The sequence below is a fragment of the Betta splendens genome, chromosome 15, assembly GCF_900634795.4.
Source record: "Betta splendens chromosome 15, fBetSpl5.4, whole genome shotgun sequence".
Lineage (NCBI taxonomy): Eukaryota > Metazoa > Chordata > Actinopteri > Anabantiformes > Osphronemidae > Betta > Betta splendens.
The window spans coordinates 12053406-12078286 of NC_040895.2; the positions used below are offsets into that span (position 1 = coordinate 12053406).

The window sequence follows — 24881 nt, forward strand, 5'->3', positions numbered from 1 at the left end:
AGGGCTTTCATTCTCAGCCCAAAGCTTCGCTCAGGCACAGCCCATTCTGGAGGAGAGGGGGACACACAGCTCTGTACTTCGCCTTGTCCGTGTTGTTGTCATCTCCGCCCCCATCTGATTAAACCAGAGAGCCCGCCAGCGCTCCGCTCCGTCAGAGGAGAGGGATTTTTCGGCCACAGCCTCCCGAGCGGACCCGTGGAGGCTTCAACTACTTCTTTGTTTTGCTCATGATGTTCTACAAACACAAAGAGTGACCCGGTTTGAGCCAGTGTTGCAGCGACTGGTGCGCTCTGCACACGCGTGGGTCATGCTCTGCACCTGACAGCCCCTCCGCAGACTTTTTGAGCGCAGACTTAACAGGAGGTAAACTTAGCATTCGTTCCAAGAAGTTATTCGCCGCTGCAGCCTGCGGACTCTTCCCACGCGGACCTGTTTCACACCGAAATACAAATCCTTGTATTTTTTTTTTTATTAATTTAAAGCTGCATCACCAAGGCGAAACGGCGACCTCAGTCGATTACCTTTCTTTCCTTTGCTATCCCATGGATATTCACTGCAAAGCAGACCCCTTCTCAGCGATGCACCGTGAGTATAATGAATTAGTTTTTAGGCAAAATCGTGTCAGCGTTTGCACTTTAACTCCGGCATGAATTTAATACATGACATTGCATGCATTTGCAATGCATGGTGTGTTAATCTAAACAGAAAGCAGGAAGTGAGTAGTGTTAATTGTGCCTTTACATATAAAGAGAATATTTTCATTTTCAGCCCAGTTTATTCAGTAGACTTTTAATACAGTCAGTATCACCATAGCTTTTGGTTTACGTTATGTGAATATAAATTAAATTACGTTAATTTGAACAGACCTCTAAAACGGTTATAATAAAACGAAGCATTGAGAGTTATTTAAATTATGAACCATTACACATGTAAGAGATAGTATTATCTGTCCTGTTTATAAAGTTATAATTAAACAAATAGTAAAACTGAAAACGTTGTTAGGTTTATTAGGCGAGGAAGCAGAAACACAATTTAAATACAAAGCTTTTATTACCTGTGAAATGTCAGGTCATTTAGAAAGAAAGAAGCACGTTGTGTGTAAATGGATGTAAACATAATTCAACACATCTCGCTTTCAACCTGGGTGTAATAAAAAAAAACAGGACAAACACGAGGCAGATATTCTAACAGTTCATTTCCTCGTGTTTTTCTCCATACGATATGCGTAAAGAAGACCCGCACCGCGCTTAAATTATTTATCCCCCTTCATTCGCAGCATCCGCGCTTGTAATGTGAGTTATCAACGCTCAATTTAATTATTTACAGTAATTGTGCGGGAAAAATGAAACAGGCTGAAACGTTATATCTGCGACATGTGTTGGGCTGCAGTGGAAGATGTGCTGCTAGGAAATGTTACCTAAAAGTGTTTTTATTGGTGGAAAGAATCCGAACCTTAAAGTCTAAATTCACACCACGTCCGGGCCTATTAATATTATCATTATTATTATTATTATCATCATTATTATTTTATTTTTATTATTATTATAAAACCTAAAGTTCTCCTGTTGGTAAATTAGGGCACAAAAATCTTCATAATACTGGGGACTAAAATTGAAATGTGCTGCGTTTGTATTTAGTTGTACAGTTAAATTGCACCGTTTTGTATGTAACAGAAACGCTTTGAAATTGGGAAAATAACACAACCAATAGCTCTCTCCGTCAAAACTAGACGCCAAAATGAGGTGACGTCGACGGAAGCCGTGTGTTCTGCAGGTATGTAATGTTATGCTCCCCTGTGCCGCTGTTGTATCCCACGCAGGGCACGGCGGTGTGAACCAGCTCGGCGGGGTGTTTGTGAACGGCAGACCCCTCCCGGACGTGGTGAGGCAGCGGATCGTGGAGCTGGCCCACCAGGGCGTCCGGCCCTGCGACATCTCCAGACAGCTACGGGTCAGTCACGGCTGTGTCAGCAAAATCCTCGGCAGGTAAAAGGAGGGATCCACTACCAACAGAGCCCTATGTGTGTCAAACATCAATCTTCCGTAGCTCGTATATGTGCGCACCCAGCTCTATTTCAGCCGCGGTCATCGGTTATGTAGGCAGGTCATTCTTCCTTTTTTCTGTCTCTTTTTTTTTTTTCTTGACCACAGCACTTCTGCGTCCGAGCTTTTCTATCAATCACCTGCAGCCTCGCACGAGAAAAGCATCATAATCATGAAATAAATTTTAGTGGAAAGTTTACAGCGAGACACTGGGGATAAAAAATATCCCAGAGGAATATGAGGCTGTATTAATATTGTAGAGGATTGTGGGTGATATTGAAAATGCTATAAAGAACCACGAGATCATTTGGAGACTTCTCACTTTTACACATACACAGGATATTTCAGGACTAAGAAAAACACCTTAATCTATGGCCGCTATAAACTCAACTTCCAGCATCATAATGCATCACAAAAACACCATAAACACATATTTTATGTTCATACATTTTTTTCCGTTAGTGTAACAGCTCCCTAAAACCGGAGAATTTAGCTCTATTTTATTTTACTTAAGAGCACTATGCTGTGAGATAATATTCTGAAATATATTTTTTTCAGCTATCAGAAGGCATTTCAGAGGTATTTCATTTCACACACACTGAATGTTTGTCACCAACATTTACCAGTAGGTCGTGGTGGCATGTAGTGCATGCTACTTTAGGTTCATGGAGCCTGGAATTAAAGTCTACTGTGCTCTTACAGCTAAACTGTCTTTTGTTCTGTCCGTCTCACTGCTCATATTGTGTGATTTTAATTTAGTGAAGAATCCGCTCTGTTCACTTTACAGCTGAAACCCAGTTAGGCCCATCTAACATCCCACTTCCAGACCAATTGATAAATTAAAGCATTTGTATGATTTGCCCCTTTCTGTAACTAAAGAAGTTCGTCGTTAGATTTGTATATACACAAACGACTTCTAATGCACCGTCCCCATGTGTCAAAGACTGGCTGGATTGTTGAATTAAGGAGGGATGCATTCAGGAACACTCTCTCTGTCCACATGCAGGTACTACGAAACCGGCAGTATTAAACCTGGAGTCATTGGTGGCTCCAAACCAAAGGTCGCAACTCCGAAAGTGGTGGATAAAATTGCAGAATACAAGCGCCAGAACCCAACCATGTTCGCGTGGGAGATAAGGGACCGGCTATTGGCTGAAGGCGTGTGCGACAACGACACTGTTCCCAGCGTGTCATCCATCAACAGGTAGGTGAAAAAAACGCGTGCTATATTTCTTATTTCCTAAGTTGCTCGTGCGCGTAAATTATTTCCGTAAGGCATCGTCGCTCATTTGATTTCACGCGTGGCCGCAATCAGAGAACGAGCGGAAAAACTGAGAAAAAAACGGACATTTTAGATTTTAGATGGGATAAATACACAAATAAGTCTCGCCACGTACAAGGCTGAACTATAGTCATTTCCAACCGAGTCTATCCGGGGTGGTCTCGTACGTGCAATTCAATCTCCTGTGCGGGCCCTCCGCGACACAGGCAGTGAGAGCGGAGTCTGGAGCCGCGGAGATTCACATCTGTCTCGATAAAAACCGATCAATACCGCGTAACCAGATCCAGAGGCAGAAGGAAATACCCAACAAAGTCGTTCAATAGACGGACCACACTGCGACACAGGCGACAGCAGCGCTTTTTATTGCCGAGCAATTCCTCGGTTTTCCAGCACCGAGGTCACAAATTAATACACGTGCAGCAGGATATTGTACCTGTATATTATTATTATTATTATTATTATTATTATTATTATTATTATTATTATTATTATTATTATTATTTTGCTCCGTTACGTTTGTATGTAAACGCAGCATAAGTCGACAAACAGTGCTGGTCCAGACTATAAAAGAGCTGCTGTTGCACAGAGCGAGGCAGCTAAAGCAGCAGACACCCTACACCTTCACCTTTTCCACAAGCAGCGGTGGACAAAGTGTCTTTAGTCAGAGGACGCCGGTTGAAAAGCCCCAGTGCATGTGTGCAAAGTGAAAAAAAAGAGCCCCACGGTGACTGCGAGCGATGAACTTTGGTTAGAACTCACTGTTCCAGAGAGCTGGTCATCGGCATTACATTTTAATGAGCTAAAGCGAGTCTCATAACACATACAGCTAAACGCAGGAGGCGGATTAGTGGTTTCAAGAAGGAGAAATGGCGTTTTTAGGAAAAACAGGATGCGGTGGACATAATTCAACAGGTCCTTTAGAGGCAGGTTCTGTTTCCACCTGTTGTTCCAGGTTAATGTATTCAGAAATTAGCCATTTATGTTTCTACTATGAGACATTTATTACGTGCTGAAATTTGAGCCGTGTGGGAATTAACGGTTTCCATGGTGTCCTTTGAAACTAAGTTGGCCTGCACATTAATAATTAACATCAAACCTGCTGGCGACGCACGAATCAGCGTTTTCTTAAAATTCTTAAGGCATGGCAGTACTCGTCTGTACAACACAGTAAAACACTGTGCAGCTTCTAAAAGGTGTCACAAGACGTGTTTTTTTTTAAATATTGTATTGAGATCCTAAAAGGAGGATTGGGAAAGATTGGCAGCAGGAGGAGAGCGAGGAAGGTGCAGGCTGAGACAGGGGACCCCTGGCGGTGCCTGTGGTCAAGGGGTGACCTCTGCTCTCTTAACTAAAGAGGATGTCCTGGCTTCAAACAGATTTTCCTGCATGAATTATTAAAGATTACACAGAGACCAGGTTGCACTTTGTTTTGTTTGCCCAGAGAGGAGTTTCCACCTCCTGCACAAAGGCCCAGTGGACAGAGGCACCACCGCGAGCTCCTAAGCGCCTTTCAATCGCATTGATCTACATTTTAATATTTCTTTAGGGATTTCTTTTTACAACAGCCGAACACCAGAGTCGTTAATTCACCCATCCAAATTGCTTATTCAATATCAACAACATGGATTTGAAACAAAGTCCTTGAATTTATGAGGCTCCCTCGAGTCACGGGGTCAGATAACAGTTGTGGTGTGATGTTAGAAATTCAAATAAAATATTGATGTGTGTTTCGCGGAGGGGGTGTTGCCATGCCCGAAGGAGAGCGCATAGAGGAGCCATGACATAGAGGAGAATGAAAAGAACCTGATGTACATTCGTGCCCCTGAGGAAGTTAACCCCGTAGCTGCTGAATCACAACATGTGAGCGCCACTCGCCTGGCGTGCAGTCTGAGGAAATCGCTTTCTGTCGCGCCTCCGTGTGGGGTTCATGTCTGTCAGTGCGTAATGCGGGCTGTTATTCAATGATCCCACGTTCATGTGTCAATCAGAAGATTATCATAGTCACGCTTTAATGGGAAACAATCCCGGCCCCAAAAAGCTACAGCTCAGCTGGAGGAAAATCCCACTGTAACTTTTCATTGTACGCGTGTGAAATCTCTGTTTTTTCCAACCTCATCATTTCCTGATTGCCCCTTTTTTTCCAAGCGCACCGCAGATTAAAAGACACTGAATGTGGCAGTGGTCTCAGGTTGGGCCAATAAGACTATTGCTTTCCTGTCACATGTAATTTATAGATCACCATTTGCATGTGCTGGTCCCCGCTGCCATTTTTCATCAACATTTCTATTCCGGACTCCCAATCAATAGGCTGTGATCCTTGGTGAGCCCGGAGGATCCCTGTGTGCTATAAGCTGGAAAAAGAGCAAAAACATAAATACAGCTCCACCAGAATCCGGAGAGGTGACAGGAAAAGAGAGGAGGAAGGACAGAAAGAAAGCAATGGAGAAGGAATAAGAGAGAAAGAGAGGACGACGTTGTGAAGTACAGTGAGGCAGAAATGAGAAAAAGGAGGATGACGGGGACTGAGAGGAGCGAAAGATCGGGCTTGAGAGATGGAGAGAGAAAGAGAGAGCCAGGAGAAAAAGGGAGTGGGGAGCAGGAGAGGGGAGATTATTAAAGTTGGCCAGGTAAAGCCAGTGAAGCTGATCATTGAGGTGAATTGATGTGATTTCATGCTTTGTTTGCAAGATCATTCAGACCAAAGTGCAATGAAGACTTTCCCGCCACATCACATCTAACTGGTGTGGGGACTTTATCATATTTCTAACCCCAGAATCCTGCTAGATTGAATCCACAATCTCAGGGGCCGACCGGTAGTCGCTCTCAGGCGGGAGCAGAGGAGATTGCTCCTAAAGCCCAGAGATTGGCTATTTGTGCCGGGGGCCCCGGGTGCGAGGGCACGAGCGGCGCCGGGCGAGGGAGCGCTTGTACATGCGCGGCAGTGAGTGGGCGCCGCGTCCCGGCGTCGGCGCGTCCCGGGGACGGGGTGAAATCTCCCTGCTCCGGGAGCGCTATTGATTGATCCGCGCGTGTTGTGTTCACTTTTCCAGGATTATCCGCACCAAAGTCCAACAGCAATTCCACCCGTCCCCGGACGGATCCGTCACGCCGCTCTCCACGCCCGGCCACACCATAGGTGAGCAGGCACGCACGGATTACGGGGGGTGGGGGTGGGGGGGGGGGCTTCAAATAGGCCAATCAGAGCTGCTGACACAGACGGGCCACAAACATCCACCGTGCACACACTAACTCGGCTTTCTCCCCCCCCCCCCCAGTGCCCAGCACGGCCTCCCCGCCCGTGACCAGCGCCTCCAACGACCCCGTGGGGTCCTACTCCATCAACGGCATCCTGGGCATCCCCCGCTCCAACGGCGAGAAGAGGAAACGAGACGATGGTAAGACGGACGCACACAAGCTCCCTTTTGTCTCCCGTCCTTTTAATCCTCTCCATCACTCGTCTCCCACTTTTTCCCTTTTCTTTTTTTTTCTTCCTCGCCCTGTGTGTGAGGAAGATGGCATTTATGACAGCGCCGCGGCCAAACGCTTCCTGCGCCGTCTCCAGTGACTTGTTATGCCGAATACCAGGCAGGGCGAGTGTTGTTGATTCAATCAGCGCCGTGATGCCCCCACGTTTTACCACACGCCTACAGAGCTGCGTCTCAATTTTACCGCACGCTCAGACGTACTCTAGATATGCCGTATAACTGTCATACGGCTCTAATCCCCCCTGGCAAGGCATCAGCGCTGCTGCGTCCTGCTTCCATCCCTATAATATGACGAAGGGCAGAAAAGGAAGCTCTTTTGTGATTTCTGCCTTGATACAGTTATCATTTAAAGCTACACTATATGAAACCATTTCGTCCGGTTTATATTTTTACTCTGTGGTGCTCAAGTGGCAACACATCATTTAAAAAAAAGGAAGTATTTTTGTAAAACTGCAGACTTCACCCCACCAGGGGACCGCTAAGGAAATAGACCTAGATACGCTCAAAGATTAAGTGAAGCCAATGCGGTCCATGCCAGGATTTCTCATTCCTAGGCAAGGCAAGAGTGGACACACACTGCCTGAGGGCTAATAGATTATCGGTTGTGCAAACAATTGGCTTTTTTAATGCCTATGAATTAACATGTCCCTGGTGGAGGCCTGAACAGGTGTAGGAACAGACCGGTGGAGGCAGGGAGGGGGCTACATGTGTGCCTGTGCGTGTTTGTGTGTGTGTGAGTCTGCTGTGAGGTGGATGATGGGATGATGTGGTTGAAAATGATCTCAAAGAGCACTCATCAAAACGGGCCGCTTCCTTCTTTTATGTTTCTGTCTCTTTAGTTCTCTGGAGTGGCAACCACTTGGATGGGAGGAAAATAGGACATTGTAAGTTGAAGTTAGACAACCTTCTCTTTTGCTTTGGTCAATCAGACATTAACCTTCTCTTGCTTTTTCTGCTCTTTCTGGGTTATGAACTTAAAGGGGGGCTTTTCCCATAAATAATCTCCTGAGACATTCAATTAAATTAAATTCAGAATGTAGCAATGACTCACATACTGTAGCTAGTGGAAACTGCATTTTAAGCGGTTCTAAACTTTGTGGATGTCTATATTATTCTTTGTTTGTATTTCAAAGTGTCTGGATTTTTCTTTGCTACTATTTTACAAAACAAAGCTACAGAGACATTTGTCTGTTGATGCAACACTTTGTCTGACAACTTGATAAATGCAAACATAAGTAAATAGATCAATAGACAATGGGAGATTCAGTGCAGTAATCACACAACTTAAGCTAGACAAAAATGTTTATCCTAAAGCGTCTCAAGTGTCTGTGTGATTATATGACTAGGCTTTAAATGCAAATGACACTATTGCACATCTCCTGCACTGCAGCTGGTAGAGGAGGTGCATTATCCTGGTGTGGCTGAAGTCAGCTGTTGCCCTTTGAGGGAGAGAAAGGTCCCCATTACTGGAGGGCTGTGGAGATAATGTAGTGTGACATGCGTTATGTACACCGGGTCCCTGTAAGATGAGCTTCAGGGACGTAGGTGCAATAAGAGCCATTAATCTGTCCTTGTTATTGCAAATTAAAAGTAGCATGTTACACGGGACGGCTTCTGGTGAAGATGGGGAGGAGGAAACGGAGACAGACGAGTATAAAACGTGGGTTTGAGGGGAGGAGGGGGAAAAGGAGGTGCTGCCTCACCTTGATCAGCGGTCAGTTTTGGGATCTGTGCATAGGTACATTACAATACACATGCTGCATGTGTCTGTTTGTTAAAGTGCCTTTAGATGCTCCTCACACAGCACGTATAGTGACATTTAAAAGAATTTGCAATTCTGCAGAGAAAAGCCATTAATTCACAAATTAACATCTCTCCTTCCCTCCCTCCCTCTATCTTGGATGTGCAAGCTATCGAAAAGACAAAGGAAATAGCCTTAAGGGGGGAAAAGAGAGAGTCTCAGCCCTTTCTGTGGAGAGATTGGTTTGCATGTCTGCAAGCAGCGATACCAATTATGCCAGTGCTGGGAGAATGCGTTTCTGTGCCCCCCCCGCACACGCACACGCACACACACACACACACACACACACACACACACACACACACACACACACACACACACACACACACACACACACACACACACACTCCTCCCACCGCCATCACCGCCACCCCACCCTGAATCTATCCATAGCCAGATTTATTTGTGTATCTCATTACAGGAAATGGAATGTTGTTCCTGCCAAATGCATTAATAGTGGAGTGGGGAAATTAGCCTGTTGTACAGCATGCTCTCACTCAGTCATTTAAACCTATGGTGGAAGTGGAAGCCAAGAAAAGACAGAGAGGATTGGGTGACAACTGCTGTGTGATTGTCAAATGAGCATAATACCGCTAGAAGTCCATGCACTCATTTAAAAAGTTGGGGCTTTGTACCAACTTCCTAAAGATGATTATTATGAGGCCTTTTTGAAGGAATTAGAGGTTTTCATTGGAGCTGCGTTTTTATGTAAATTCAGTGTTTCACTAGTCTTACACCACTGTTTTGACCTTGCTGCCGCATGCACTCAGGTTGATGTGACCTAATTGCGTGCGTCCCTCATCAGTGGCTCGCAGCATCCAGAGGATGAGGAGGACAGGCCGAGGTCTACAGTGATAAATTCCATGGTGAAAGCAAAGGCCATAACTTGCGTTAGTAGCGCGGGTGTGGGAGGAGTGAAAAGAGCTGATGAGTGTGTGAGCGGAGAGTAAAAAAAAAAACACATAATAGCGGGTTCATTCGTGATCTAAAAGTGCGATCACACAGCAGCCGGAGTCATATGAACCTCATTCAATAGATTTGAGGAAAAATGAATACATTCCCTGTTTTGATTTGTTCAGATTTGATTCTTGGCCCTTTTAGAGCGTGTGAAGTGTCTATCTCTTATCACACATGAGCCATTTGTGAAGCTTAAACCAGTTAGTGTATGAATTTGAACCTGTGCCCACACTGGTTGGCTAGTCAAGCCAGTCCACGACAATGAGTCAATAGAGGATCACTTTAGAAAATAAATGCATCCAGAGCGAGACAGAAATAAATGGAATCATGAGCACTATGATGGCCCTGATGGGGTCTGTGTGGGAGAGAAAAGCCCAGGTTTGAGAGGGGCCACAGAGCGTAACATAGAGACAAGAAGCTGTTAGGACCCCGACAGTAGAGGACGACACAAAAGGGCCCACACTGCAATTCTCCCCCTCCTCCCTCCCTCCCTCCCTCCTCCTACCTCTGTCCTTGCTTCTCTTAAGCATTTCACTCCTTCCCCTATCGTCGCCTCCTTTCTGACCGCGCGCGGCTGAAACAATGCACAACGAGCGCCGTCGCAAAAATATAAGGAGCGGGAACTCGCCCGGTGGAGAGGAATCATGTCAGAGAAAAGTCAATTACGGGCGCCAATGCTGAGAATTAATGGAGCGGTGCATTACTCAGCTTGAGGAGGGAGAAAAAGGCAGGCGAAGAGACGACATACGTTAATTGCGTTTCCACAAATACTCGCCGCACGGGGTGGCGACGCTAAACGACGGAGCGGTCTGGAGGAGGGAAGAGATAAAAGCAAAGTAGAACAAAGAAAATAAGTCATATTCAAACGGGCCACGCTATAACAGCAATATTGTTAGAACATGATTATACCACACCTAATTATTTTTCTTAGACACTTCTCTTCTATTGTGGAGCAGCAATGCACTTTATTCTTCCTTAACAAGGAATCGAAGCACCAACCTTCATCTTAAAGGCTCCTCATTAGCGTCACACGCTTCCAAACTCAATCAGGCCTCGTGCATCCGTTCATTCATTCATTTATTACCAACGCTCTTCGCCGGCGCAGACCTGAGAATTTGAGCTGAAGTAAATAAAGCAGGGAGAGTGCTTGGATATACTGTCGACGCCGCCTCAGCGCTGGCATTGAGCGCGAACACGCAGCAGCGCGCCTGCTGACAGGACGGGACCCTGGTTGCTGGTGCTAAATCGAATTAATAAAGCTCTTAAACACGCCACAACATAACAGGATCTTAACAGCCACGGCAGTGTTGCTGCCTCACTCACCCCCCCCCCCACCCAGCTCTCTCCTTTCTGCTTCAGAGGTTTCATAAATATAGCTAGCTTACAGGGAAGGAGCGTTCACCCTCTGGGTATACCAGTTTGTTTGTGCTTGCTTTTTTTTTTTTTTTTTTTTTTTTAAACATCCACTGCATTTTTTAAAAACATCAACAAATGATCCACAATTTGCGATGGCACCGTTTACCCCGATCGGCAGAGGACAAATAAGTAAACGATCAACTGGCTTCCTCAGATCCAGGAAAGCCCGTGTCATTGATTTACAGAGGGAACCAGGCGATGTGTAGGAATTCATTTGCCTTTCAAACAAGCCCCGGCCTCTGTTCTGCTTGGAGTTATCTTATCACAGGGAACGGAGGAGATGAAAGGAGGACATAAAGTGCCACCAAGCCAGCAGAGGACGTTAACAGACCCCTTAGAGACGAAGCAACACGCAACACTAACAGTAGCTACTGCCATTGTGTGTGTGTGTGTGTTCAAATGACTGACTGTGTGCATGTGTGACTTCCAGCTAGTCATAAGAGTTCCCACTCTATTTATTTAGTCAAGTCTGCTGCTTGATTAGATGCTGTAGACATCATAGAGTATTAAGACGGAGCTGATCAAAGGCGTTTTCCTTTACGGAAAGCTCAGTCCCGCCCGGGCCGACGTGTGAATGCCCCCCCCCCGTCGGAGGGTCTTGTTGTTATCTCCAGTTTGTCTCCTCGCACTTGGGTGTTAAAACAAAGAGACGCAGTCAGCTGGTGCTGCGGGACTGATAAGAGAATACCTGCTGAGACACCCAAAGGGGATGAAGGAGCGCTGAGAAAATGAAACAAGCCAGTCACCGAGACACACACAGTCTGACAGTCAGGCTTCACACTCCGCTTGACACGCCGACTGTCAAAGGAGGAATCTGATTTAATGCAGCTATCTCACAAAATGACAAATATAAACCTCTAATGGCGAGTCCTAAAAAGAAATGATTTACTCTTATTGCTACTTAAAGGCCATATTGTTACGTTTTGAACATATGTATTCACATGTGTATTTAAAAAATTAATTTGTCTGGATAAAACATATTTAAATGTCCTGGAAAAACTAACTTTAAAAAAAAAATTTCTTGTTTCTGTGGATCAGAAGGTTTAAATCACAGTCCTCTGATGAGAACGGGCTTTTGTTTGAAGTGTGTGAGGAGCTGCTGAGTCTAAACACGCTCCGCCATAGTGAATGACAAACACTTCACTATTGATCGAGCGCTCCCCTGTTCGTAGACCAGTTGATACGAGGTAATTAATGGCCCCGTTTCTTCCTTTATCACAGACAACAACTGTGCATTGCAGACACACAAATGCTCCAACACAACAAAAAACCTCAAGCTTTCAGCCGAAAACAAGCAGAGTCAAAAACACAGCAGAGAATTTGGTTAAACGGAGGAAAAAGCAGCTGTAGGAGGAGGAAAAACGCGAATGTTACACACAGCTAAAGTCAATAGATCTTAGTGGTGACCCCCCCCCACACACACACACAATCACGATCCCCTATTCCATTCTCTCTATGGATCTATTTCTTGGTGCAAGTTGGGTTCATCCTCTGGCCTCAGCCATTGAAAAAAGGTCAAGCAGCCGAGCAGAATGGCAATAACGCCCCTGAAATGGTACCATCAGTGGAACATGATTGATCAATTGAATTCCATAGCACAGAAAAATGTGGGATTAAGTAGAGTATTATACGCACAATGAGTTGAGGCATGATGTTCATTCCAAGTTCATTTCGCCTCCCTCCTCTGCCGGCGGATCAGGCAATCAATAGCGGCCTTGCATATCATATATCACCGCCGGCTCACCCAGGAGAGAACATAATCTGCTGCAAATTTAGAATGACAGATTTGTACTGGAGCTAAAGCCCTCATCCGCCGTTGGTGGCGCGGCGTCGACAGGGGAGGGAGGGTGGCGGGAGGCAGGCACTGGAGTCCAGCTCCCCGGGACGCCGGCTGGAGCCTTCAGCTGCAGATTTTCAGGGTTGTTTTTGTTTTTTTTTCCACTTTCAGCGTTGAGTGGGGAGCGGGGGGCGCCCGCACCGGGCTCCCCGGCCCGGTTGATAGGGTCAGAGATCAAGAGAACGGGGGAAGCATGAGCTCATTTGTTTATATAGAGTGTGACCAAGTGAGGAAATGCATACGCTTGCCCTCGACGCCCCGTCCTCACGCGGGCCCGAGTGCCGTCCCCGCTCCATTCTGCTTTCCAGCAGACAGGCAATATGTGGGGGATGGAGGGAGAGCACGGGAGACAGAGAGAGGAGAGGGTAATATGTTCAGGAGGAAATAGTACAGTTAAATAATGGCTCTCCATTTCCCGCTCGCGGAATGAGAGGCTCTGTACGTAATCGCCAGCCCTACTTTCTCTCCCCGAAACACACGCTCCTCCGTACAAGTATATATTTGCGCTGAAGGTAATCCATCAATTACCGTGGGCCCATCACATGATGGTCGTGCTGATGGTGGCCACGGGGGGGGGAGGAAGAGACGGTCAAACATCTAAAGGATGATGAAAGGCAGAAATGCTGCTCAATCTCCTCGAATTTACTGCCGAGCGCTGAGCCGTCGCTCTCGTAGCCATTAGGCTCAACACATTCGATGGCCCCTTTTCTAGAGTGAGACCAAGTGAAAAGACTGCAGCCAATGAGCTTCTTCTTCTTCTAGACGGCTCCGACGGCTCAGGCCCGGGCAGCGACTCCCAGGGCAGCGTGGAGAGTTTAAGGAAGCACCTGCGAGCGGACGCCTTCACGCAGCAGCAGCTCGAGGCCCTGGACCGCGTGTTCGAACGCCCCTCCTACCCCGATGTCTTCCCCACTTCAGAGCACATCAAACCTGAACAGGTTGGTCACGTTTCACTTACAGTTTTTTTTTGTTTGTTTTTTTTTACATTCTATTGTGCACATTCTGAGACGGACGACAAAAACCTCCGCGCAGCTTCTTGCTCAGCGTGACCTACGAGCCTACAGCCTATTACAGCGGATAAACTTTATTTACATTCATTAGACTGTTTTACAACAAGAGACTATTAATTTTTCCATTGGAACTCTGCGTGGCTGCCCGCGCAGCTTCGGCGGTGCCCTAATTGAGTTCATTTTCATCTACGCGCAATCGTGGGGAATTACAGCGGCGATAAATCAGAGGGACAGCCCCTCAGCCTGCTATACGGGCCCTAATGCAGCTAATTACCAAAGTGATTTCTACGGCAAGATCAATACCAAAACGAATTGGAAATGACTTGCAATCACAAAGAGCGGAGGAGAAGGCATTAAAGAGGCGAGAGGAAGGGGGAGGGAGGGGGGGAGAAACGGCATCAGAATGGTCCAGAAAAATCAGTTTTAATTTAATGTAATATTAATCAGGCGGCTTTTTCGCTCTCGCCGCGCACCTCCTCTTTTCTTTCTGTTCTCAACACCCCCCTCTTATCTTAACTGGTGAAAAGGTGGGATATTAGGCTATTAGGGGCATGTCTGGTGTCTGCATCAGGGCATTAAAAAGCCATTTTGAAGAGGCCAGGCTGAATAGGCCTCATCCCTCCCACACTTCTGGCAGCCATGTGGTCAGGGCTTTCAGGGCCCTCTGTGCTTGCCACTCGCCCTCCGCCCAGCCCGGCCCACACCCCCATCTGCATGACAAAATGGCCCTTGTGCTGCCGAAGCCCAGCGGAATAGAGGGGAACATCCAGCGCAGTGCCAGGAAACAGTTGTAAGCAGACAATTAGAGTTTATCTAGAATAGAGGCGGACAAGCCCCGGGTCACCAGCTCGCCCCTGCGGGACCTCATCCCATTGAGACAAACAGATGCACGCACCATACAAACACTCACAGGCACAACTGTGTGCACACACTTACACACAAAAAAAAAGAGAGAGAGAGAGAGTGGGGTCAGGAAGCGTCCTCTCATTAACAACAGGCGTCATCACAGCTGCTACAGTAGCACAGTCTTAAACCTGACATCACAGTGAATAAATGCTCAAGACTCCGCGTGCTCGAGCAGCACAGTGAAATATTGTATTATGAGAATGTGGAAATGATGCAGCTGCACCAGAAACCCTGCACACGATGAGCCAAAAAAAAAAAACGCCCTTGTTTTATTAACCCGGTTTGGCGCCTGCTTCCTTGAGGTATAGCACAAAGGTTGATTTTTAAGGTTGTACTCGCCTTCATATAAAAAAAACACGCGCACACCACATGTCTTTTCTGTAACAAAGCCCTGAATGTCTCCTCCCTTGACTGGTCACAGGGATGACTGCAGTGGAGCACAAAGAGCCAGCTGACACCCCGTCCTTTCACTCCTCTCCCAATCCTTCTCTCATCCTTCTCTGCCTTTCTCCCTTCTCCTCAGACAAGCCCTAATGCATGCATACATCAGGGGTCTCGGTAAAGCACGGCGAACAGGGACGCAGAATTTACAGGGAACATTCAGAGAGAACCTCCTCAGATACATCAGAGGTTCCCATCGGACGTATTGATGGCGCATCCTTAACTGGGAGCTTCGTTCTAAAAGCGGCCTCGTGTGTAATACAGCAGCGGCCGCATCACGCGGTTCGGCCGCATCTGAAGTTACACTCCTCGCGTTTCGCCGCCCCGCTGACACGTCTCTGCGCGTGTTGTGTGCTTGTCCACAGGCGAACGAGTACGCCCTCCCATCCCTGAACGCCGGCCTGGAGGACGTGAAGCCCAGCCTCTCCACCAGCGCCAGCGCCGAGCTCGCCTCCAGCGTCTCCCAGAGCTACTCCGTTGTGACAGGTACAGTCTGACTACGAGAGCGCACGCGCAGGACATGAAACGGATTGAACCCTGCACCCACTGCTTCTGTGGCTCTTTTCAAAATGTGAATCTAAACTAATTCCTTATTTAGGCTATTGCATCGCCTCCTTTTGGCGCGCACGTTTTCCAACTCTATAAAACCCTTATCACCAAATGAAAACGCTCTATGGAGGCACTTGTGGCACTCGGTGGGTTTATTTCTAAGGGACTCCGCGGGGCAATATATCATCGGAGCCCATTAAATCCTGCAGGCCTTTCCCACTCCTCTCCTGAGCGGCTATTGCGCTAACCCGGACCGGCCCGCTAACAGATTGACCGGGAGCGCTCCTCATAGGAGACAGCTGCTGTTCTCGCCGCGACGCCACACTGTCATCAAAGGCTCTGATAGCCTGGTGATTGACAAGGACTGGAGCGGCGCCGTGGCCGGCCGCGCGCCTCACGCCGTGCGGCGGGAGACGCGCGGTTAGCGGGGAAAACGTACACGTGCATGGCTGCTTTCATGGCAACCTCGACCGGGAGCCAACAGGTAATGACAGGTGCGGCGTATTGAATGCCGCGCGGTATTCGCGACCTGTATCGCATTACCAGTAATATGTCACCGTGTATTGCTCGTTAGCTGCTTTTTCCTTTGCTGTCCAGGTTGATGGTCGACAGCTTAATTGAACTGTTGTTTCATCCGAGCTGCTGAGGCGCTTTCCCAGGAGAGGTTAGGTTTACCGATGGCCACCCTGACTTGAGAATAATATGCCAGACTTTTAATAAAACGCTCATAATTATGCAGTGGGCATCACTGTCAATGAGGCCACTGTGGCCTGCGAGTGTGTGCATGTGTGTGTGTGTGTGAGTAAGTAAAAGGAGCGGTAGCGTGATTGAAAACGGCAGCGGCCCCTCTCACATGATCCCTGTAGTCAGACTCAGAGGGACGAGGAAAGAAAGATGCCTTTTTTATTCCTGAATATGTGGGAGGTAGATTTGCCCCAGAAACGTGGGCCTCAGGAGAAGAAAGGTGTGTGTTTGTCTTTTATGCTGGGCTCCTCCTATGAAAGCAGTCTCGCTCTGGGGAGCACACTCATAGCAGGTGGCTTCCAAGCCACCTGGGGGCCTGGGGCCTCCTAAAGCAATGCATGTGAGCGCCCAGATTGTATTATAGGGAAGCCGACTTCCAAAACTTTTCTTAAAGTGGAACAGAACAAGATAGTTTCATACAGCCATTAAAAATGTAAGCATTCTGAGAGCCAAATTAAACTCTGAAGTAATATCCAGTAAACTTTTATTACTTAATTTCCACAACTATGCAAAGTAGTACATGGAGCATTTGATTGGGTTTAGGTTGTTAGTGTATAATATTATTTTTTCTGCCATTAGCAATCCCTGTAAATAGGAATGTACGCCAAGGCTGAAAAAAATGCTAAATTACTCTCCTCACTTAGGCTGAGATCCAATTATCAATAAATTATGCTCTCATAGTGGATGGAGCTACAAGATTATATTCATACTTTAAATGTTTTCTGCTCCCAATTAAAATTCATATAGTTATTGATCTTGTTGATTTTTATGTTCTGAAATTTGCATAATCTATTAAGGAAGAATGATTAATGAAGTGCTCAGATTTGCACTTCCAAGGGCACCGGCAGAAGCGACGTTGGCCATCCTCTGTGTCCTCTATTCACCCAAATGTGTGAAAAAGGCAGTTACCTACGGTAGGACGGGTGGAGGCAAATGAATGAGAGATTCAGGGCACAGAACGCACCGCTGGGACCGAGGGAGGACCGCTGGTGATTTCCTGCGCCGTAACTAGATTATCGTTTTAAAGGAAACACCGTTGTCATTGTGGTAATAAATGTCCAGCAATTAAATTTCAACTAATAACAGCACTGAATTACATCATTTAAGCTGCTAATTGGCTGATGAGTTTTTTGATGAGGGGCTTCAACAAAGCCTGTGGGCAGAAAATGGGGACCAGAGCTCATGTAACTCCACCAGGTGGAAAGATCCAATGACTCTCAACTTTCTTCTATCCCTAAACGTAGAACACATGCTGGGGCTCTTTTATGGGCTGGTAGTATCAGATATTTCATACGGGGCGCAAACAATCAGTAGCCACTGGACCTAGTGGGATGACTTGTCTCAGCCCTGTTAATGCTCACAGAACCAAGATCTGAAGTGACTTTTCTATCACTCTCCACAACAGCACACTGACCTTTAAGCACACATGTGATAATGAGTGACTTTAAAGCTGTGGATGGGGAATTCAAGATATCTTTACTCACAACTTGATGCACAGACCCATAATTGTTGTTCGAGTGTCCAGATAATTTGGCCCTAACTCCACAAGGGGGACGTTTTTAACGATATTGAACGTGCTGCAAGACTGAAAAAGTTCTCTGCGGACCCGGTGTCAGTCTGAAACAAGAGCTTTTCTAGTAAATGGCTTGTGTACAGTAGTTCCTCAGTGTACCTTTAAAAATAAAGTGCTGACTGGAGAGAAGCTGTTGCAGCTAAATCTGGATGCATCACTCAGAGGAATGCTGTAAGTTCTTAACAGTTCATTTCTATGGTTGATGGGGTTTGTGGACGTGGTATCGGCGGTGGGGCTTAGACAGATGTTGGAGAACTCTATAGCGTCTCCGCTCTCTCAGACTTGTGTTTGCTGGGGAGGAGAGTCCCCAAGGACCCTGAGTTTATCTTCCATCTCCATCATCAGGGCCTGGGATTTGACAGAATCTCTTTACCCAGGCTCTGCCTTGTCTCCAGGACAATAAGCAACACCATGTCTGATTAGTTTCAGAGTTCAGTGGTCTTGAACGTAGCGTTTGTAACGGTTGTTGTTGCGTCGCAACCTCTATCTGTCTGACAAAGGTTACTCAGGCGCTAAGGAAACAGAAGCCAACGGTGGGTTGAGAAGTTTAAGACACAGTGTAAACAGGCGCAGCCTCAAAAACATGTTTGGGGCCTTCAGCGTCATGGAGTTGAGATTAATGTTCGGATGAATGTCCTGTGTTACAGTGCTTTTAGTGTGTATCACCGTGGAACATGTTGCCTTTTTGTGTATTTGTGTTTTTGAGAGGATAAATATTGTTAAACACCTAAAACTGATATGTTAATAATGAATAAATGAAAAGCAGGACTAAGCATTAGCTTAGCGTGATATCATTCCCAAACAAATTGTATTTCCAATAAATTACCTTTGACAGAGTTTTACTCGACCCAATTATGTGGAAACCCGCTCATTACTATAGTTTTTATTGTAGCTGTTCGTTTTAGCGATTTGATCACGTCAGAACTTTGAATTATTCTATATTGTGTCATTTCCTCATTACAGTGACATAGGCTTCATGAGATGAAGGTGTCTGGTGTAATTAGAGTGTCTCTGCATTTACAGGTGCTATAAACACAAGGATCTGGAGGAATCTATGGGAAAGTGCTGGGTTAGGTTGTCTGAATGCCTGGCTTTAGGGTCGTAGGGTTGCAGCCCACCTCCATTGAGCAGCCCTTATCTTAATGAGGAATCGCAACACACAGTCATGTTGTAAAACAACAATGACGGGGGGGGGGGCTAATGAGGCTATCATGATGTCGGGAAAGAGCCGTCTCTCCCCGTAGGCCCCAGCGAACAGAGCAGGCTCTGCGGCAGACGCGAGGAGGCCGGAGACAGAGCGTGCATTGATTGCATAGGTTGGAAAGGCAGAGCGGGTGAAATGAAAGATGCCAGCGCTCATCAGCCAAATTAGATCAAACTGCAGAGTTTTGAGCGGCCCGCGGGCCGATTGTTTGGTTATTTGCGGGGGTGATTTTGTTGTGAGAAAGCAGCCGTGAGATGATGTTGTTTGTTTTCCCCAAAACCTTTGGGAAATTCTTTTACGCATTTGTGCTTGATTGATCAGGCGCAGTTTGACGTTGCACTGCTACAACATTTCACTGGTGCACGTTTCCACTTAGCTGAGTGAATTACTCCTGGATGCATATGAGATTATTATTATATGATATGTAAATGGGGTAAATCAACTCCTGAAGACGTCTGCTTATTAATTCAGAATTTATATGAGGGTCTGATCTTCAGTTGGTAAACAATAGGATGTTTGTGTGTAGCTGAAAAACCCTATATATCGTTCCGCATCCTCTTTATAATTTCTGAGGTTTCGTCTGAGGTTTTTTGGTCCCTTCATAATAAAAGCTTTACATCCATCCCATCATGCATCAGAATGACTGAAGTGAATGTACGTGCAGCATGTGAGGAGATGTCGGTCTACATTATATCTAGTTTTTTTTCTTTTTCCACCTGGCAGACTCTCACCCATCACATCCATCTACCATATGCGTAAAGCGGGAGCCCCACGAGGCATCTTTTGCCCCCTTCACCCCCTCCTCAGTTGGGGACTCTGCTATAGCTGACATCTTGCCCCACCAGTCCAGCCTCTCTGTAGATGCCTCTACTCCCAGCTACCCCGTCCATGCCCGTGGCCCCTGCTACAGCCAGTATGCCAGCCAGCCCTGCATAGCAGGTACTACCTCACCCTTAAGGCCCAGCGATCAGATCGAAATTCAATCAAGCTCAGCCTGTTTACTTGATTTTATTTAATTCATTTGCCTCTGTTAATTTGCAATAATTTAGTAATTATCGATACACAATACTGAGGCGGCTGCTTCGCGCAGCGCGAGGCCATCAATTCTGTCATGCTTGGTGACGCTGCCGTTGTGCACACGGGCGCAAACCTGCCTGCTCGCCCCTCATTAACAGCAACTGCTCTCTCCCCCCCTCTACCCTGCTTTTCTCCAGCTCTGACCCCTCGCTTGTCTCTGGGGTTAACAATAGGCCTCCAGGTCCTTCCAGCCTCGTGACAGGCCCAAGGTCTGGTGGGGCAGTTGAGGCCAAAGGAGGGGGACGGGGGGGGGGGGTGGGGGGGGGGGGGGGGGCAGAGGCAGAGACTTAGGGCTGATGCTGGGGCCAGCTTTGGACCCGTAACTCCCTCTTCTGTGTGCCCCTTCATCCAGCCGGGCCCAGAGCTGTCACTGGTAATTACTGGTCTGAATGGGGAACAGAGAGAGCTCTCATCGGCCTGATGCTCCTGTTGGCATTGGCATGTTACCGTTACAGTGGTGGCAGTCTGCGATGAAAGATTTCCTATAAATATCACTGTGTCTTACTGCTAATCTGTCTGTTACACAACGGCACCTGTATGTTTTATGTCATGTTTAGGCAGAACTTGGACCTTTTGGAAGGACTCTGTGGATTCAGAGTCCAACACTTGACCTGAATATGTTGCGACTGCGCACAATCCAGGCACTGATCACTATGTAAATGACTGCTGCACGACTTCATGCTCGGCCGTCTTTGTGTCTGCAGGTCGAGACATGGCCAGCACCACCCTGCCTGGTTACCCACCCCATGTCCCCCCCACAGGACAAGGCAGCTACCCCACCTCCACACTTGCTGGAATGGTTCCTGGTAGGTGATACTACCTCCTTCACACGGTTTTATTTTCATGAGACAGCTTCTGTCTCAGCCAGAGCATGGGTCTCGTTAAAATGCATCCAAACCCCCATTGAGGAAACAGAAAAAAAGAGGTTTTGAAGCGCCGCTTCTGGCTCAAAGGATTGAAGAAAGCTTGTTATAGCTTTGTCAGGCTGCGGTTAGCGTGCGGTTAGCATCCGCAGACGAGGACATTAGATGAACTCGATAGGCGATCACCACAATCAGTGGCCGTGAGATAGGACAGTTCCTCTCAGTTACACTCCAGCTCCCAGCGCTCATTACCCTCGGCGTGTCCACACAGCACACTCTCACCGGCCCCGTCGATAAACACCGCTTTTGCTCCTCTCCTCGCCTCCCAGGCCACGCTGGGCTTCAGAGCGTATCTCTTTCCCCTCTACTTAACCTGCAGTTCAGGTTCACAGCAAACAGTTAAGGGTCAACACACAGAGGCGTGGAGGGCCTGTAAATATTTAAATCACTATCTCTCTCAGGGATGAGCTTGAGTTACACGACCCACGGCGAGGATGCTATAGCTGCCAGAATGTGTAGATCACCTCGGACAACTGAAGACACGGTTCCCTTTATCGCTCCGAGACATGTTCCTTTCACGCTGACCGATAATCAAACCGGGGCACGCGGTATTTACATGTGAGCTCAGCGCGGCGAGGCAGCAACACAAGCTCGCCCGCGTCGCACGATAGCGGGTTCAGAATCCTCTGAGATATAATTATTGATGACTGGTCCTATTGGAGATCTTGCTTAGAAATAATGGTCCTGCAGACCAGCAAAGGATTAATAAAACAATCAATCCACCTGAAGCTATGTGGAGGAAAGCTGCACAGAAATGCTGCAGACACATTGTTAGGCAACGAGACCGTGATGCAATGACGATGTAACATGTGAAAAGCCCAGTATTTTACAAGAGATGTCAATCACTTCGGTTACTTGCTCCTTGCTAATGCCTGTTCTCCCTCTGTTCTCCAGGAGGGGACTTTTCTGGAAACCCTTACTCTCATCCACAGTACACCACTTACAATGAAGCATGGCGGTTCAGCAATCCAGCAATACTAAGTAAGCGTCTGTATAAAACAGGCCCGCTCTTCGTGGTGTTGCATCATGTTTCACGTCACGGTTTCCAACGGCTCGTTCTTCTGTTAACTTTCAGGTTCCCCTTATTATTATAGTGCCGCATCCCGTGGATCCGCACCTCCCGCTGCTGCCACTGCCTACGACCGTCACTAGTTACCATGGAGACCAGCGCAAACTGCAGGGCCAGGGCTTCGGCCTCCATATTGTTCCCGTCTGAGAAACACTGAGGTCAAAGGGAAGTGAGGCGGAATCCCAGCGCGAACCCCGCGGTGTTGTGTCGTGGGGAGGAAGGACGGACAGGGTGGACCCCCCGGTGCGTCGAGACCAGCTGCAGCGTTACACACTTCGGGCTCCGCAGGCATTCAGAATTACTCCCTGACTCCCTCACAGGCCTGAACACTTCCAGAATGACTTTAAGAGATTATATAAATATATATATTATAAAATATAAATCGAAGAAAAACAGTGTGAAGAATACCATGTGGAAAAAAAATGTTGTGGGTTTTCATTTTTGTTTCTTTGTTGCTGTTGTTGTTGTTATTTTATTCATGGATCCTCACATTCCTTTACGAGATGAACTGCAGTATTTGTCTGCAGTAAAGAGGGAGAGGCAAACGGTCCCATAGCTTGAGGATGCAGCGATTTGAACCACTGTTGTAGGACGGGCTTTACTCTGGTGCTTTGACCACATCGCCTGCTCCCATCCCACCCGTCGGCGCCCACGTCACCGGACGCATGACGCACGTGCTGCCGCGTTTACTGACCCACAGAAGACCAATGGCTGCAACACGCTCCCCGTGGCAAAGCGATCAGATGTAAAAATGTAAATCATTCTTCAACATCTTTTTCCATAAACTCAATATGGCTTTGTCAGAATTCTGTCACTAATCTAAAAAAAGAGAAAGGTATCAAACTTTTTGTGACGTTTCCCTCTGTTTCCAGTCATGTTTAATCACGCTTGGCTACGTTTTTGCACTATAACCACAGCTTATTTCATTCGGGTCCATTTATTTATAATTCTGTCAAATGACTGTTTGAGGTTCAACCATGAGTAGATACTGTCTTCATGTAGAGGTGAGGATTTCAGATTCTTTTCATCTCTCCTGGAGTATATTTCATTTAGCTACTTATTCATACCACTAGATGCCTACACAGTTTACAAAGCTGTACGCAGTTGAGCGAACCAACTGTAAATTTGCTTCAACAATTGCCTTACAGACTTTTTTTTTCTTCATGCCTGTTCAGTGAAGTTAACTGCCTTTACGAACACTCATTCACCACCCATCTCGCGTTCTATTACTCTCCATAGGGACGGAAAGGAAATACTGATTCAGTTTGTTTTTGGAAAATATTTTGTGAATGTACTTTTAACTACATTTGCCAAAGACTTAGTTTGATATTTAATATTTTATTTACAGTATATGTATGCATAAATAAAGCAGTATTATCTTTTAAATGCGTAGTCGACACTGAACATGTATGTCGTGACTCAACAGGCAAACAACAAGATGCACATGACTGTGATGAAAAAGGTGAAATTCAGTGACTCATTATTCAACAGTTGCAACAAATGCTGCTTTGTAGGATGATTTGTGAATATGTGAAGACAATTCTTCTCTGTAAATAATACAACACCCACCATTACAGTATCATAATAATGTACTGGCTCCCTTTGTAGATATACAAACTAAAAAAAACCTACATTACGTTTGTGTCTCAATGTAATGTTGTGCTTGGAGGAAATGCACAACGACTGTGTAACCTGTGGCTAAATCAGTCCCAGGTTTCAGATGCTAACATCACATAGGTCGTCTTTGTCATTTTATTTTATTTCTATGATGATGTTTTTATGTCACTATGCAATGAGTTAAATGGCTTTCTGTATCATATTTTGTTGTTAGGCTCAGAACACGTAATCCCTGTGGAGAAAAGCATAAAAATGAAGGAGTGCAAAAGCTCTGCGGTGTGAAATTCCTCTCTAGCTTCACGTTTGTTCCCGAAGTCCCTTTTAAAACGAAGACGTGATCAGGCTGAAGTCTTCTGCAACAGTAGATCGCGGTTAATAGATGTTGTGATCATTGCCTCAATCCAAATCGCAGTCGTGCCACCGTGTACAGAACTGCCCGACTCTCCTCTTCCTCTCACTACTACAACTGCAGTACCACAAGTCCACAACCGACATCCAAAGCAAACTTTACCTTCCACGCTAGCAAACGCGTCGCCCGGTACCAGGGTCGACTGTCGCCGCTGAGGGCACCAGAGAGCAGAGAGACGGACTGCGGCCCCGCTCCCCAACAGAAGCTCCCCGCTACAAATTGCACTTGGGATTTGCCTATTTCCGTCCACTTGCAGCTCGACGCCGCTGTCGTTCAGGCCAAGTCTCTGCTTCAGCAAGTGGAGCACCTCGTGAGGAATGGGTCCGCTGTTGTAAAGATGATACAGGAGATGTGTCATGGACATAAAAAGGATTTCTGATGAAAAACCCATACAGAAAGCCTCGTGGCCTCAATCATTGTTCGTTTTCAGTTCTGTTCCAATTCTTTTTGTGCACATGAGAAATAAATTCTTTTATATGTCAGTCGTTGACTCAGAGTCTCCTCATTATTAACCCTGCGAGGAAGTAATTCAGAGTTCA

General features: G+C 46.6%; 1 protein-coding gene and 1 long non-coding RNA gene across 15 annotated transcripts in view; one reads left to right on the forward strand and one right to left on the reverse strand.

Moving 5' to 3' along the window:
• The window catches only part of LOC114870436 (uncharacterized), a 128918-nt gene that overhangs the window by 72682 nt on the left and 31355 nt on the right, over positions 1-24881 (reverse strand). The window contains exon 4 of one of the 8 annotated variants that reach the window (XR_003788332.3): positions 24529-24668. The exons of the other annotated variants lie outside the window; for them this stretch is intronic. This is a non-coding gene — a long non-coding RNA (uncharacterized LOC114870436). Of the gene's footprint in view, positions 1-24528; positions 24669-24881 lie in introns of those variants that run through there. 8 annotated transcript variants of the gene reach the window in all.
• pax2a (paired box 2a) lies at positions 408-24824 on the forward strand. 7 transcript variants are annotated; one of them, XM_055502358.1, is made up of 12 exons: positions 408-585; positions 1820-1985; positions 2601-2621; positions 3049-3246; positions 6375-6460; positions 6600-6719; positions 7649-7693; positions 13583-13758; positions 15543-15663; positions 21029-21130; positions 22142-22228; positions 22323-24824. In XM_055502358.1, exons 1-12 carry the CDS (start codon positions 543-545, stop codon positions 22397-22399), a joined length of 1242 nt encoding a protein of 413 aa, XP_055358333.1. In that variant the 5' UTR covers positions 408-542; the 3' UTR covers positions 22400-24824. The 7 variants fall into 7 exon arrangements, with proteins under 7 accessions (XP_055358333.1, XP_055358332.1, XP_029030847.1 ...); XM_055502357.1 differs by lacking the exon at positions 7649-7693 and having other exon boundaries at positions 22342-24824; XM_029175014.3 differs by lacking the exon at positions 2601-2621.

Coding starts and splice junctions, on each gene's coding strand:
- pax2a (XM_055502356.1), top strand. CDS start 1,786: ATGCTCCCCTGTGCCGCTGTTGTATCCCACGCAGGGCACGGCGGTGTG. Junction 1,986..2,600: donor GTCAGCAAAATCCTCGGCAG/GTAAAAGGAGGG, acceptor TATTTTTTTCAG/CTATCAGAAGGCATTTCAGA. Junction 22,229..22,341: donor CAGCAATCCAGCAATACTAA/GTAAGCGTCTGT, acceptor TTATTATTATAG/TGCCGCATCCCGTGGATCCG.